Here is a 15,220-nt window from a genome sequence, read left to right as displayed (position 1 = left end):
TTTTAGTTTGTTTTAAAAAAAATACTGTGAGCAATAAAGTCCAAATGGACTACAGGGACTTCTGTACACAGCAAATCACAACATATAACTGAAACATATAGAACACAAAACTCCTTATATTCTGAGCTGCCTTTAAAAGGGGTTCATTTCATATCAAAAAGGTGGGGCCTTTTTGGTGATTCTTTGGTAAGTCATTTTTTAAAAAATTTGGTCAGAAGGTTTAATGAACACAGCAGTTTCAAAAATAATCTTATTGCAGTTATTTGATGATTTAAGTTTTAAATGGTCAAGTATTGTATTTTTTACAATAAAGTATTTAGGAATTTGATGTATTGTTTATTATTGTTCAGATAAGTCAATTTATTGACTATTGATCAATTTAGCTGTTTGAGCTTTTTTAAAAGACTAAAAGTATTTATCTAAGCATTAAAATACTATTAGTAATATAACTGACAGTGGCAGTACTGCTCATATTCATTAGCCTATATGCTGTACATAACTCCCGGTATGTATGTATGCATGGAGTTTTCATAAAAAGCACTTTATAATGTCAGGACCATTTAGTTTCATACATACATATACAATAACTCCCTGTTTTTCTCTGGTTTTCAAACAAAGTCAGGACATTTTGTATATAAAATGTACACACACACATACACATACAGACACACGTGCACACAGATTTAGGTTGTTGGAAAATAGGATGTGGTTTAGGTGAAGTTCCCAGTTATTCCCGGAACACAACACACACGCGAGGTGCCCTAACTTCTCAAAATTAATCCACCCAACACACTTTTTGCTAAACAGACAAGAAGTGTCTCTTTAAAACACCTCTTCTTGGAGCTGCCAAACTGATTGACACAGTGGTCAAATTTAGACAGGGCAGACCACTAAACTGTCCAGATTTTAAACAGCGCATTATTAAAAGAAAACATTGGCAGAATTTGTTTTTTAAGTAGTTTGACAGACACCAAAGCCAAGAGAGTGGCAAGTGCAGGGAGGGCAAGTGAGGTTTCATTTCATTCTTTTTAATGCTGATATCACAAATAATCCCAGAATATCACACAGTTAACTTTCCCCTCCTAAACCCTGACCTGTTGTACCAGCAGGTCGATGTACACTGTAATTAGCACCGTTATTATAATTTTTAATCACTGCTTACTTTTTTTGTCACAAAACATCCAAATCCAAATATTCAAATACTGATCTAGAAATGCCTAGCTAAGAAATTTGAGATGGCTCAATTCTAAGTAATCATATCAGTGTGTGTAAGTCTACCTTGTGTCCAGTTAAAATGAGAAAAAAAGTCTGAAATGATTTCCCTGCAGTAAATATATCAAAACACGTCAAACCCAGTGTATATTAATATCAGAATCAGAATCAGAATCTCTTTATTTCACCAAGTATGTTACACATACAAGGAATTTGTCTTGGTGAGAGCAACACGTATGACAAGTAACAAAAACACAGAACACAGATTATTTACAGTATTAAACTAAAGGAAAATTACACTAAACAATAAATAGGGTAGGGGATAAATTAAAAAAGTAAAAAGTACTAAAGGTAATAAAGAGCTGAAGAAGCTGAGAGATGTGAAACAGATTTGGTTGAAAAATATCATATATAGAAAGTTACAGATGACCTGAATATATGACCTAATATATGTCATTGTTTTTATACAATACATACTGTCTGTACATACAGATTGTTGGAACAAATTTTCATATTCCCCCCAACTGTAACACACAAATGTTGCATTTTGGATCATTTCTGCTGGCTCATTAATGATGAAATTGTAACAATTTATGCAAGAAATTATGCAAAAGAGCACTTAAATGGAGATAATGGAAATAAAATACACTTGTCTTAAAGCACAGCAGAAGTCTTAAACTGCTCAGGCTGTTAAAAAAGTTCTATGAAGAAACACTAATAAGAGTTTTCCTTATATATCCTCGGCGTCACCCAAAAAACACTTAAAATTATTATGAACCAATAGAAATGCTCCAAACTTTTTTTCCTTCTCTTGTAAAGTTGCCATTTTAGACATAGGAGTATTTTGTGTGACATTATATTGAGAACCATTTAAAAAGACAAAGATTTCATCATTACCATTTCAGCATTAAGATGGTTCTCAGAGTTGCTATTTCTGCCCCTTTCAGAATCCCTTTTTAAGAAGAAACAGTTTAAAACCATTTCTGTGGGTAATAAATGTGTCCGTACACACTGTACAATACAACATTGGCAAGAAATCCCAACACACACTATTGCAGCATGAATTTCTTGTTAGTCAGGACTTCACAGATTTGGTCCCAGAGTTATCTATGTCGTCTGCAGCCAATGCACCGAAGTGTACAAATCCAGCAGCAGCAGCTTCAGATCACCTGACTGAACTTAATGAAGCACTGACTGACCACGGTAAGTACTAGACAATAACTATGTAGAAAACAGCTTTCTTAAGGAAAGGTGTGGGAAGGGTTAGGTGAACGCACTGGCACCCAATTAGTCACTACTTACTTTCACTATTTATTAAAATTTTAATAATCCAGTTAATTTTTTTAACGTAACGTTTATCGCTTATCAAAACAGATCTTTCCAAAGGTTAGTAAACGTAAAGATGAACTAGTATTGATGTAACAGATTTAATTTATGTGGAAATCATGCATTTGAATCAAGTCAATGCAATGTTTTACTTTTTCCCATGTCTACCGTCAAAACCACCCGGCCGTTTTATTGGAAATATTCGAAACGGATATCCTCTTTCTCGGCTTAATTGCGAAAAGTCCGAGCAGAAGCTCAAGCTGAGCACACCTGTGCTACAGGACCACAGCCACCACTTCCTCATGGAGTGGAGTGGACAGACATTCACTGCACAGCTTCAGACACCAAGCCTGTGAAAGACTGCATGGAGCTGGGGGGGGGGGCTCCTTTCCGGACAGAACAGGCCAGTGCTTAAACAGCTTAACAGCACCGAACAGCACCGTTTCATGTTTTTCTGCTCTGACACATCTGATTTAACTCCATAAGGACCTTATGTTTAGCGAATCATACAGCTAACAGTGCAGTAGCTGCACAGTGCAGAAGGACCACGGCACTGGAAGGGGGTAGCACTGTTGTAGGCCTTGTGAGGCTGCCTCTGCCTGGTCTAATCTTAAAAGCCCTTTTCTCACACTACTATCTGCACTTTTGCTCTCCTGCCACTGTTTGCAAATGTTCCCTGATCCCCTGTGAGAAAGGTGAGAAATTCTAATCCTTCAGTCGGCCGTGGTGTTAGATCAGTGCCTGTGCTGTAGTACTGCAGTTGAGCTCATGTAGAGCTTATAAGCATTTTAAAGTAGCACTTGAATTCATGCATTGTGTTTTATAACAGAACCCCCCCCCCCCCACACACACACACACACACACACACACATCTGTTACATGCAAAGCATTTTGAAAGGGGAAAGAAATAGGAGAGAAAGTAAAGAAGTCTTAGTGGTAGAAGAGTTAGAAAGGTGAAGATGAGTGTAAATGGACTTCAAATGTTGAACAAATTCAATATCCAGTTTAGTTTTTAATTTTCTTATTATACTTTGTTATGTCTTTACTTTACTTTAAAGTAACGGTATGTAACATTTTTACCATAATATAACACCTTCAGAATCATTGTGAAGCTCCACTGACTTGTAATAGGGAGAATAGCATCTCTATTGTTGCTAACTGCACTATGTAACTTTGGAGATGCGGGCAGGTAAATGTTTACGATAACTGAGTCACCTTGTAATCATACTCTACACTGTTAAAAGTATAAGATCCTTGAGGAATTGTTGGAGGTTCTTCAATTTAAAGCTGTGGAAGTGCTTTGAGGATTTTTCAATTAAAGTTAATAAAAGAAAATGGCCCCCTTCCATCAGAGCACCTTAAAGGTCCCTCCACAGTTTCAAACCGAAGAACCTCCAAAGGTTCATCAAGGATCTTATACGTTTAACAGTGTGCCCCCTCAGTCTGCATGCTTTCACTTTTAATGCCAGTTCTGTATCTGTCAAAAGTCCAAAAATGCATGTGTAAAGCTTGTCCCTTTTGAGGAGTGGCTTAAAATGGGAATTGTACTTCCAAGAAACAAGAAATACCAGTTGGTACTGTATTGTACAGTACAGTACTCCATGAAGCTGCTTTAAGTCTTCAACTATTTTATATATTATTTTATTATTTTTCAAAAAGTAAATGTAATTAAATAGCATTTTTTAATCCAATGTTTCTCAGAAAACCTTATGACTGAATCTTGAGCTTCAGGCATAATGTACTAATTACTTAAATGAACAAATTACTTCAAATGTATTTGTTCCCTTATATAGAAAAAAATCCTTCAAGTAAACCTTTTAAGTACTTTTAAGTAAACCTGACATTCAATGTTTTGTGGATAAGTCTAGACCCAAGTCTACACTGGTTGGTGCAGCGTAGTGGATAACAAAACTGCCTTCTCCATAGCGGAGTAGGCTTTGAATCGCTGGCTAGGCAAGCTCACCATGCTACAGGCTGATCTCTTAAAAATAAAGGTGCTAATAAAGGGACTTTTGGAGTGGCACCACAGAAGAACCTTTCTGTAACCTGTCTATAAAACCTTTCCATGAATGGTTCTTTAAAGGCCTGTTGTTTTTTTTTTTTTTAAGAGACATATGAGTGAAAAGAAGCTTTACGTTAAGAACCACATAATGTAAAGGTTATAAACCACACACTTAACACACTTAACTTAGAAACAATAAAGGCAGTTTGCATTGCTTAGCATGTAGCTACTGATTAGTAATCCTAAGGGTGTAATTAAAGGCACGGAGCATAAAGGGTTCAAAATAAAATAAAGTTACAAGTAGGTTTTTGAGTGATGCCAAAGAAGAGCCACTTCCAGTTCCATGTTTGTGTTAAAGTGATATATGTGTGAAGAACTTTTATTTCTGTAAAAAACAAACAAACAAACAAACAAACAAAAAACCCTGTACATCAGGTGAAAGGTTCTTCACACTCACACACCTGTTTTACAAAAGTAATTCTTCTGTCTTCTCAAGATTTTCCCTGTAAATTTCAACCAAGAAGCCTTCAGGAACAAGCCCTTCAAGCTCTCAACAAGCCCTTCCTGAGTTGAAGTGGGAGTGTTGGAGGACAGAGCTTCTTCTCCAGGAGCAGTGTTTGGAAAACCCTGCGTCTTCTAGACACTTTCATCATCGTTCTTGATCTTTCTAATGCACAGGTCACCGATCATGTCCGCACTAGGCCAGTGTGACTGCAGGGTTGCCTGACTCCACTTGTCTTATCGCTTATTCTCTTCAAGCAGGCGATTAAATGAAGCTATTTAAGATGGAAAGAAAGAGTTCGGTTGGAGTGAAAGTCCAGCAGATAGACTGCTGGCTGCTGGTCTAATGAATTATGCAAATCACAATAAAGCTCCAATCTCAGAATAAACAGCCAATCACAGCCCCTCCGTCGGCCAAACAGCTCGTTTCATTGTCTAAACGAGGCAAAGTCAAACTCTGCGCTTTATTTTAGCTCTTGCCCCAGCAAACTCCCCATGGGGTGAGTAGCGCGTACCGCAGAACTTACCTACCGCCCTCACCCCACCCCACCCCTCACGCCGGCCCCTACGAGCACTCCCACCGCGCGCGCCATTGGTCGCCTCTCCGCTTAAAGCTCGCGCGCTCCCGTGCGTCCCATAGTAGCTAGTAGGAGAAAAAGTAGTGGCAGCTGCAGCGGTGCTGCTCTCATCTCTTACACTCTCTCTCTCTCTCTCTCTCCTCTCTCTATCTCTCTTTTCTCCTCTGTCTCTCTCGCGCGCCGAGCTCGCCCCGGGCCGTGACGACCACTCCACGGCCACCCAGAGCTCTCTCGAGTAACGGGGCGGTGGTGAGGGGTTTTCGGGAGGGGGGTGTAAAGTGACGGACATGAGCAGCCCCGATGCGGGCTACGGCAGCGACGAGCCGCGCGTGAGCATGGCCGGCGCGGGCCGGTGCGCGTGGACCGAGGCGCAGAGCCCCGCGAGCGAGAGCAAAGGGGCGCGCGCGCGCACGGAGCCGCGCATCCGCAGACCCATGAACGCGTTTATGGTGTGGGCCAAAGACGAGCGCAAGAGGCTCGCGCAGCAGAACCCGGACCTGCACAACGCAGAGCTCAGCAAGATGCTCGGTGAGTGTGTGTGTGAGTGTGTGTGTGTTCAAGTGTGTGTTCAAATGTGTGTTCACGTGAGTTCGTGTGTTAGAAGAGCTCGAGCGTGAGGGTAACTTAAGCTCACACTGAGGAAGAACCTCTTCTCATGTTCAAAACTTTGATTCTGAGTTGAACTTATCCGGCTAACTGAGCGAAATCCTGCTCTGCGGGGATAACGAGTCTCGGGAGCGCGCTTGCCAGCAGTTATGCAACCGCCGTGCACGAATGAACACGGCAAAATAATAAAAGAAAATCCTCTCATCAGAGATTAATTTCATTAGAAGGGTTTAAGGTATTGGAAAGGGGGCGGGGGTCGATTTAGTAGAACAAACCGTATTTAGATAATTAAGAATTAATTTTTACCTTCTTTTGGTGTTTATATGATTTTTAAATGCTTTTTCCAAACGATTGAAACTTTCCCCTCACTGGAAACCAATGGCTTTTGGGTTTCTACTGGTATTATTGGGTATTAGTGTCAATAAGGTCATACAGGACAGCTGATTATATGGTAATATGGGACATGCAGGCCAGATTGTGTGAATAATAAAGTTGTTCAACTGTTCAATTTCATAATCAATCAATGTTTTGATATTTACTGAATGTGCCTATTTACATTAGTTCTATTTACTAATTTCGAAAGAATACTCTAATGAGAACCAGCTGACAGAGAAATACCATAGAGCTACATGATAAGTCTTCTGTTACCTGATGGCTCAGAACTCCTGAATCCACTCTGAAAAATGGAAAACTTAAAAAGGCCTGGTATATACAATGTTTACAAGTCCAAGTGTTCAGTGGTTCAGACTGACGGCCTGCGGTCTGAGCTTCTGTGTTTTTCTAATCTGTTCAATTAATATAATTCAGTGGTGGCTTTGTTTGAATTTTTTCTTATTATTATTTTTTAGGAAACTATTAAATCAAATGAATTTTGACCAAAACTACAGCTGGTCTTCAGATGCTTAGCACTGAGGGCTGAGTTTAGATTTTCTACCACAAACCTACCTACCTATTCTTTTACCTCGACGTTACCTCAAAATACAGCCTCTTTCCTATGATATAAAGCTTAATAACAACGTATGACTACTATTTACCACTTTTAAAAAGTTGTCATATTTAATACTTGTACACATTCTGTTATACATGTCTTAGCTATCTTTATTTGCAGTCTATAAGAGCAATGGGTCATGAAAAGTTCAGCACAGCCATCACTGGGTGCAATCAGTTGATAAAGGTATTTCTGAGCAGCGGGTTTGGCGCAGTCTTCTTCGCAGAAAGGAAATTTCCTCATATAATAAAGGCAGCTGATGGAGCTTAGCTGTGAAGCAGGAGGTCACTGGTTTGATCGTAGCTGATAACAGCCTGCTACAGCCATTGTGCCCTTGAGGCACTTAACCTCACATTGCTCCTGGACTGTCCCTGCGGCGGGGATACTGACTCAGGAGAAAGTGTCAGCTAAGCTCAATAGTACGAGACAGTGGCGTTACATAATGCAGTGATAATAACCTGTATAATCCAGTATATATACATATATGCTTGAAGGTTGTGGAGGTGTTTGTTGATCATTAGTATATAGGGTATTCTTTCACCTTTCACTTGAATTTGCCATTTATAGAGTTTTCCAGGTTGACTTGCTATTGACTATAGGCACAACATCCTTAAATGAGTCATTTGGTTTTTGTGTATGGCTAAAACCTTTAACCTCTTAATGCAGAAAGGCTTACTACATATTTCTTTAGAATCTAGTGGGACTATTCTTTGGTAATTGTATGAACAATTGTAATTGTAATTGTATTGTGTGTATGAACACTTTCGGCCCGCCGGTAGGCCATGGGCTGTTTATATATATATATACATATATAAAATGTATTTTAGTGTATGGAAGTACAGTCTAATGAGAGGATCATATGAGTGGAAATGTGCTGGCATTGGGTCAATGAGGAGATCAAGTCCTTAAGTCGTGGTGTTCAGGGAGGCTTTCTTGGGTATGAGGCTACATGAAGTTTTGACAGTGCTGGACCCTCATGTTTTTATTGTGTTATTAGTAGCATTCCCCATGTTGTCTCATTCTCTTTTTATTTTTTATATTCTATTTTTAAATATATATTTTTTTCTGTATTCAGGTATAATATCCTTTACAATTTCTATTTAATGCAGATGGTCTGTTAAAACCTTCTGGGAAGTTCCTCATTTTTATATCTACGCAACATATGAGTTTCACAGTAGTCATTAGTTAGACTACACAGTCTAGTGATACAGCACAGCAGTTATAGTAGCAGTCTTTAGATGACTAACTTTATAAAAAATCTACTGACCAATGGCAACTGACTATTATTAACAGTACTTGACCTGACAACCGTATCACTCTCTTTTGATAGGTAAATCATGGAAAGCTTTATCCATGGTGGACAAGCGGCCTTTTGTGGAGGAGGCAGAGCGGCTGCGTGTGCAGCACATGCAGGATCATCCAAACTACAAGTACCGACCACGCCGCCGCAAACAGGTGAAGAGGATCAAGCGGTTGGACTCTGGCTTCCTGCTGCCCGGCGCCTCCGAGCCCCCAGCCCCTCTAGGCATGGACAGTCTCGGGATGGGTTACTCCCTGCCCCCCATGGGTTTGCCTCAGGCTGGCCTACCTCAGTACTGCGATGCCCAGGGACTGTTTGAGTCCTACAGCCTGCCCACCCCGGACTCCTCGCCAATGGATGCCGTGGCGACGGAGACTGTGTTCTTTGCAGGCCACACTCAGGAGGACAGCCACTCTCAGGCAGCTTACGGCTACCACCATCATCACCACCACCATCATCAAGATTACACACCTCAGGGGCATCAACACACCCTCATTAACCCGCAGGTTCATGGCAGCAACCGCAGCGACGCACACTCTCATGTCAGCGTCAGCACACACACGAACGCTAACCCTCATATTAGCACACACACTCACGGCAACACGCAAGCCGGTCTGATGTCCAGCACACACTCTCAAGAACTTGCTAATGCGAACAGCAGCCATAATGTCAGCGTCCACCACAATCCCATCCATTCACACTCACTGTCTCAGGCGCTCTTCAACAGGAGCCTGTCGCCCAGCTCCAGTCAAGCCCCTCCTCCAACTTACCTGGGCTGTCCATCCACTCTGAGCGTCTTCTATAACCCTAGTTCTCAATTGAAACGCCCAGCCGAGCAGCTGTCGCCCCCTCAGGACAGTCACGCGCACCCACACGCAGCGGCTGACCAGCACCCGCGGCCCCCGACGGAAGCTCACCGGCATGGCCCGGAGATGCTGAACGAGGTGGACGGTAGTGAGTTTGAGCAATACCTGTCGTACGGGGTTCCTCACGCACCCATGCAGGGGAACGACCTGATCTCTTCCGTACTGTCCGACGCTAGTACTGCTGTGTATTACTGTAACTATAACAACACCTGAAGCCCCTGCAGCACACTACAGTGAAAAAAGCCATGCACTGAATGGATCTGATTCAAGTGTGTAGCATTTCTGCGTGAATAAAATACATACAAGAAATGTGTGTGTTTTATTGGTGTGGAAATGCTATTCATATTTGAATCAAGTAAATTTAGTGTATTACCAGTAAAGTTTGCCAGTAATCAATGACCTAACACTGTCTGAAACTGTCTGTTACAACCGACCCAGCTGACACATCCTTACTTACTGGACTATGTTAATCATAAAAAGCCACAAGGGAAGGGAGTTCAAATGCCTATACAAGTATAAAATGATGTGAATTCACTGAAATTTGTTTAATTGAACTTTTCATATGTTCTGAGAAACACAGAAACACTGTAAATATATCCTTTTATAACATTAAATGTACAGTGATTAGTGTATTAAAATGTAATTTCATATTTTTTTGCACTTTGGGGAAATAAAAAAATTTCAATGATGAGCCTCTTTGTCAATTTGTTTGCCCCTATCTTGGCACTGTGCACTTCTGATCGTTTTGTTCTCCTCTTTGTGTGTGTGTATGTGTGTATTCTTGCTGCAGGGAAACTGAGATTAACACACTTCTTCCTGTTTAAGGCAGCTCTGTTGGCTCCAATGGCTTAAATACGATCGTAATCTCTGCACCTTCACCAAACAAAGTCCATCATTAACATCAATACGAGCCTGAGCTCACCCACCCACACACACTCGCACACAAAATACACACAAACTCGCTCATACAAACAGAGGCCGGGGCGAGCCTGAGAATAAAAGTCAGGCCAGTGGAGGTACCATGTATTGTGCTGGGGCTCATAATAGAAACAATCAGTGTTAGTCTGCGCTGGTCGGTGCGCTGCTGAGAGAGCGCGGCTCATTTTCTGTTTGAAAAAGGAAGAGGCTTTTTGGACAAGGTCACTGACACTGACCCCTGCGTCCCTATTTAGCAAACCCGACGGAAACATGCACCAACGACAGGTTTTCACACACAGACACTCCGATTCCCACACCTTAGACCCATTCAGTACGTGTGTGTGTGCGTATTTTGTTGTGTGAGGCCAAACTACAGGCCAAACAATAGGCTTTGTCCCCACCCAGAAGCACCTGAGTGGGTGTGTTTGTGCTTGTAAAAGGGAAAGAGCTGTGTGTGGTGGGGGCTGGGAGCAGCTGGATGAATCTAGCTAATAGCCAAATTAACCAGTCGACTAATGCAAATCCTAATATTGGCCTCAGGCACAAAAAAAAGACAGGACCAGAGCCCCTCATGATTGGAACGGTTCAGTCAATGGCGCTAATGTTGCTAACACTGGTCATTTTAATCACTTCATGCTAACTGGTGGCTTCTGGCTTTCAGTCATTATTAGATGTTGAGACTGACAACAAATTTATATTGTCTAAATTTTTGTTGTTTTGTCACTTTTTGACATAGTTTGAAGCTGGTTGTTCTTTACATTTACATTAAACTTCATGATGAGTGGACCAGTAGAAATTCTCCAAAATGACTTGGAGTAAAATCTTTTTACACTGATTTCCATTAAATGTTAGTGAGTATTTTGTCATATGAATTGTGCTTTCATATTTATAAGGCTTTTGAAAATCCTTTTTCAGATTAAATATTTAGAAATCTTTAAAAAGGTTCGGTCTCTTGAAGTCTATGACTTTCATTACATCTCAATGATTATTATTCTGTAATTACATGGAAAACAAAGCAAACTGGCTGAGGAATCTCTGAGTAATGAAAGGAATTGAAGCCTGGAATTCATCTGCAGTTCGATGGACATTAAGAGGTTTTAACTTAAAAACAAATCGCTAGATTACTCAGTTACTAATGCAATCCATAGTGACGGTCCTGCATGCAGCCCTAATACACAACCACAACGAAGTAAAAGCTGTAGACTGAAGTTCTAAGAGTAAAGTTTTTTTACACTCAAGTGCAGTAACTGAAGGACACAATGTTCATCAGAGGCAGCTGCAATGGACAGGGCGTCTCCTGTCTGAAAAGGAATGTATGTGTGTGTGTCTGTGTGGGTGCATGTGTATTTGAATGTATGTGTGTTTGACTGTATGTGCGTGTGTGTGTGACTGGGTTTTATAATCCTTGGAATATGAGTCTCCTCCCTGGCCTTATCACTTTCATAGGCACGGCTTTCCCAAACCCAGTCCAGTTGTGCTGCTTCTAAATATAAACTCACACTTGATCGGCGCTCCAGGCTCTGACACAATAAGCTATTTTCACTGATTTGACCCTTAGGAGTATATATATCACTCCTGCTTATACACACAGTCTTAAAATGTTCCAGTGAGGCAAGGATTTGGTGAGAACTGTTCAGTTTCAAAGGGACATTGTCTGAACAGTGAGTGACTAAGCAAACTGCACTTCAGTCTCATACCATTTTTTACCTGAATTTTTTATTATTTTTTTACTCATTGGTACAGCAGTGACAGACTTACTCTAAGACTTACATGTTTAAGCTGCATGCATTGGCTGTGACACACATTTATATACATTTCTATAAAGTCATGTTGAAGATTTTCTAGTTTATCAGTTTCGCTCTCTCTATATATATTTTAAGGCTGTGCTTTAATACTGTGATTTAATATTGTATACACACACTACAACATACATTATTAAGACTTTTTCTTGTTTGGCCTTTTTTAAGAATCTTAGTACTCAAGAAAACCAAACCAGTCGTTACGGTTGATAGTGACAGCCTTCACATCATTGTAAAATTCAACATTTGGCTGCCTACAGTACGCAGTAATTGGTATAGGAGTGTTTCTAAAGGAGGTTTTCTAAGGGTCTTCTAGGGGTCCATGCTTTCCAGGCTTTTATTCAAAGTGCAATTGTTTGTACACAAGCTCAAAAGCAAGAGTCCAAGAGGGAAAAGTCAATAATTTAGGCTAAAATGCTCATTTTCAAGTGATGTATTCTTTCACTCATTCTTTGAAGGTGCCCAATAAACCTTTGCATGGTAAATACTGACATACTGTGAACCTCAAAGGAAAAAGAAAATCTGGAAAACCAAAACCTGTAAAACTGATTAGTAACTTAACTCGTTATATTTACACTCCCGAAATGTGCATACACCCAGCCTACTAGCATAAGTCTTTCATGGCTACTTCAGGATAATATAGAAGTGAGGCTAAAAAGGCTGAAGCTAATACTAGCCAACCAGGTCAAGCACCGTTCAGAGAAGGGCCAGCTTAAAGCTGCGACACAGTAAAACACAACAGCCACTTTGGGACAATATTGAAACGAGTGAGTATCCATGCTAGGCTAAAAGCTAACCCTTAGCCAAACAGCTAGAATCTCTTAAATTAGCCAACAGAACACTGTGAAGTAAAGTAAACCAGCCAATCAAAACAGAGTTCATTTATAAACAAACTAGTTATACGTCCACAGTAAAAGGAAAATCAGCATGGGTTGTAACAGGGTTGTAAATATCAGGCTTGTGAAACCGCATCAGGGTGTCTTTCATCCCAACAAAAGTCACATACTACTTAAACATCAAACGACAACTAACAATTCTCAATAAATGCATTTTACGGCACCGCTGAGACTGCAGTTCTTGTAATCTGATTCTGATGAATAATTCCAATAACGCTGCTGCTTCAGCAGAACTGTTGTTTTAGTACACCTTAAAAATAGGTTACATTGGATAGACTGGCCCTGATGTGTTTCAAGATGAATGTGGTTCATTGTGTTTAATACTGGAGCATCTGTGGAAGTTTCCAAGAGCACCTGTCTGCATTTCCTCAGCGTGGGGACAGTCTAGGCTTACTTACCCTGTGAAAGATTAGCTGGGAACATCCTCATCTGCACAGGAAACAAAGTTGTCTAAAACTCACAGCGCTTCCACTACTCTGGGAAAGACAGAAGGATTTCCTCCTAAATAAAAATACATCAGAATATAACTAAATAAAGAAGAAAGGGCACGCCATAACACAGGTCAGACACCTTTGTCAGCATATATGCATGGGTGTGCGTATGTATTTGTGTGTCTTTCCCACGCATGTCTCAGAGCGGGGTCACAGCAATGTTCCTGTTTATCGTTCAAGTTCCACATTTGCACCTGAGCAGAATAGGAACAGACCCACAAGCATAAACACACATTTCAGTTGCTGGTTTTTGATCGCTTTGTGTGGTTGGGGGACGGCTTCACTCTGCTCTGAAGGGGCTGGTGGCGGGGGAGCTAGGTTAAGCTTGTAATGAGGCCTCTACATCAACCCTTTCAAAAATGAGGCGAAATGTGATGTTGGGAATCTGTCTCATTTTTGGGATCCGTGCTCTGTGTCAGCTGGGATGTTTTAGTGTTGTTTCACTGACAAACAAATTACATCATCACTTCTACATAAAAATCCTCAAAATGGTAAAGAATGGTAAAAAAATCTAATAAAATCACATAACATTTAATGGACATCAGTGTAAAAAGATTTAATTCCCAGCCATTTTGCTATGAGATGTAAGATGTAAGATGTACTTGATCCAAATGGCCCTATTTCATCAATGCATTTCATTCATCATGCAATTACTAAACCCTGAAACTGATTTACATCACATAAAGTCTTACTACAATTTCAAATACTAAATACAATTTCTGTGTTTATTTCAAAATAATTATCAAATCTAAAATTACAAACTACAAACTAAAATGACATGCCATTTCTGTTCATTTTCTAAGTTCTAAGTAAGAATATACACTTCTGCTTATTTAGAGTTTAACATATTTGTGGTAAAAAAAAAAATTACAAAAGCTAGTAAAAAAGCAGTTTTAGTATCATTTATGTCATTTATAAATATTTGCTTCCTGTAGAAGATGTATATATATATATTTCTAAAAAACAATAAAAAGTGTTCAAAGTGTTTGAATAAAACTGTAATTTTTTTCAGTTTATGAGATAATAAATATATATGTATAAAGAATTTTATATATATATATATATATATATATATATATATATATATATATATATATATATACACAGTATACATCGTTTCCGGTTTCTACAGGAAGCATATATATATATTTTTTTTTTTTAATACTTTTTTTATATTAGTGACTTTCTAACGTTGGGGTCTCTTAAACAGGTCTATGAAGACGTGTAGATTTATATAGATGTTTATTATAATAGAAATATTTACCCTTATCTACACAGTCTCTCAGAAGCTCAGACATTCAGTGAACATCACCTTCCTTCATGCAGGAGGAGACACTGTGTGTGTATGAGTGTATGGGAGTGTGTGTTGGGGTTCAGTGTAACACGACGGGTTGTCTAACCAGATGTCTCAGAAACACTGAGAGTTTTAACACGAGCACAAACCAAAATATCATAATTATGATTCCCTCACCGACATCCACAGACAGGGCGAGCGTGTCTGAGAGAGGACACACTGCCGGACCGCCTGCTGATCTGCACTGCCGCACTTTAGCCCTGGTCGGTTAGTTTGACACTCCTGGGCACGTTTAGAAGGATAAACGCGGCACTTCTGTGAAGTCTGTAGTCGTGGACTGGGCTTTATCGTATTTCATGGGCTTTTATCCACTTCAGTACCAGAAGCTGATTTTACAGGGTTTTCGGACCAGAAACCGCCGCAGGCGACCGTTGGTGGAAGCC

General features: G+C 40.1%; 1 protein-coding gene across 1 annotated transcript; it reads left to right on the top strand.

The window, feature by feature from the left end:
- The first annotated feature begins 5,699 nt into the window (after positions 1-5,699).
- Positions 5,700-10,043, top strand: sox17 (SRY-box transcription factor 17). The gene is made up of 2 exons (XM_072688002.1): positions 5,700-6,147; positions 8,544-10,043. Exons 1-2 carry the CDS (start codon positions 5,907-5,909, stop codon positions 9,590-9,592), a joined length of 1,290 nt encoding a protein of 429 aa, XP_072544103.1. The 5' UTR covers positions 5,700-5,906; the 3' UTR covers positions 9,593-10,043.
- The last annotated feature ends 5,177 nt before the right edge of the window (positions 10,044-15,220 follow it).

This window comes from Salminus brasiliensis, chromosome 9, assembly GCF_030463535.1.
Source record: "Salminus brasiliensis chromosome 9, fSalBra1.hap2, whole genome shotgun sequence".
Lineage (NCBI taxonomy): Eukaryota > Metazoa > Chordata > Actinopteri > Characiformes > Bryconidae > Salminus > Salminus brasiliensis.
Note: the sequence above shows the minus strand (reverse complement) of the source record. Positions and strands in the feature narration are given on the sequence as shown.

Coding starts and splice junctions, on each gene's coding strand:
- sox17 (XM_072688002.1), top strand. CDS start 5,907: ATGAGCAGCCCCGATGCGGGCTACGGCAGCGACGAGCCGCGCGTGAGC. Junction 6,148..8,543: donor AGAGCTCAGCAAGATGCTCG/GTGAGTGTGTGT, acceptor CTCTTTTGATAG/GTAAATCATGGAAAGCTTTA.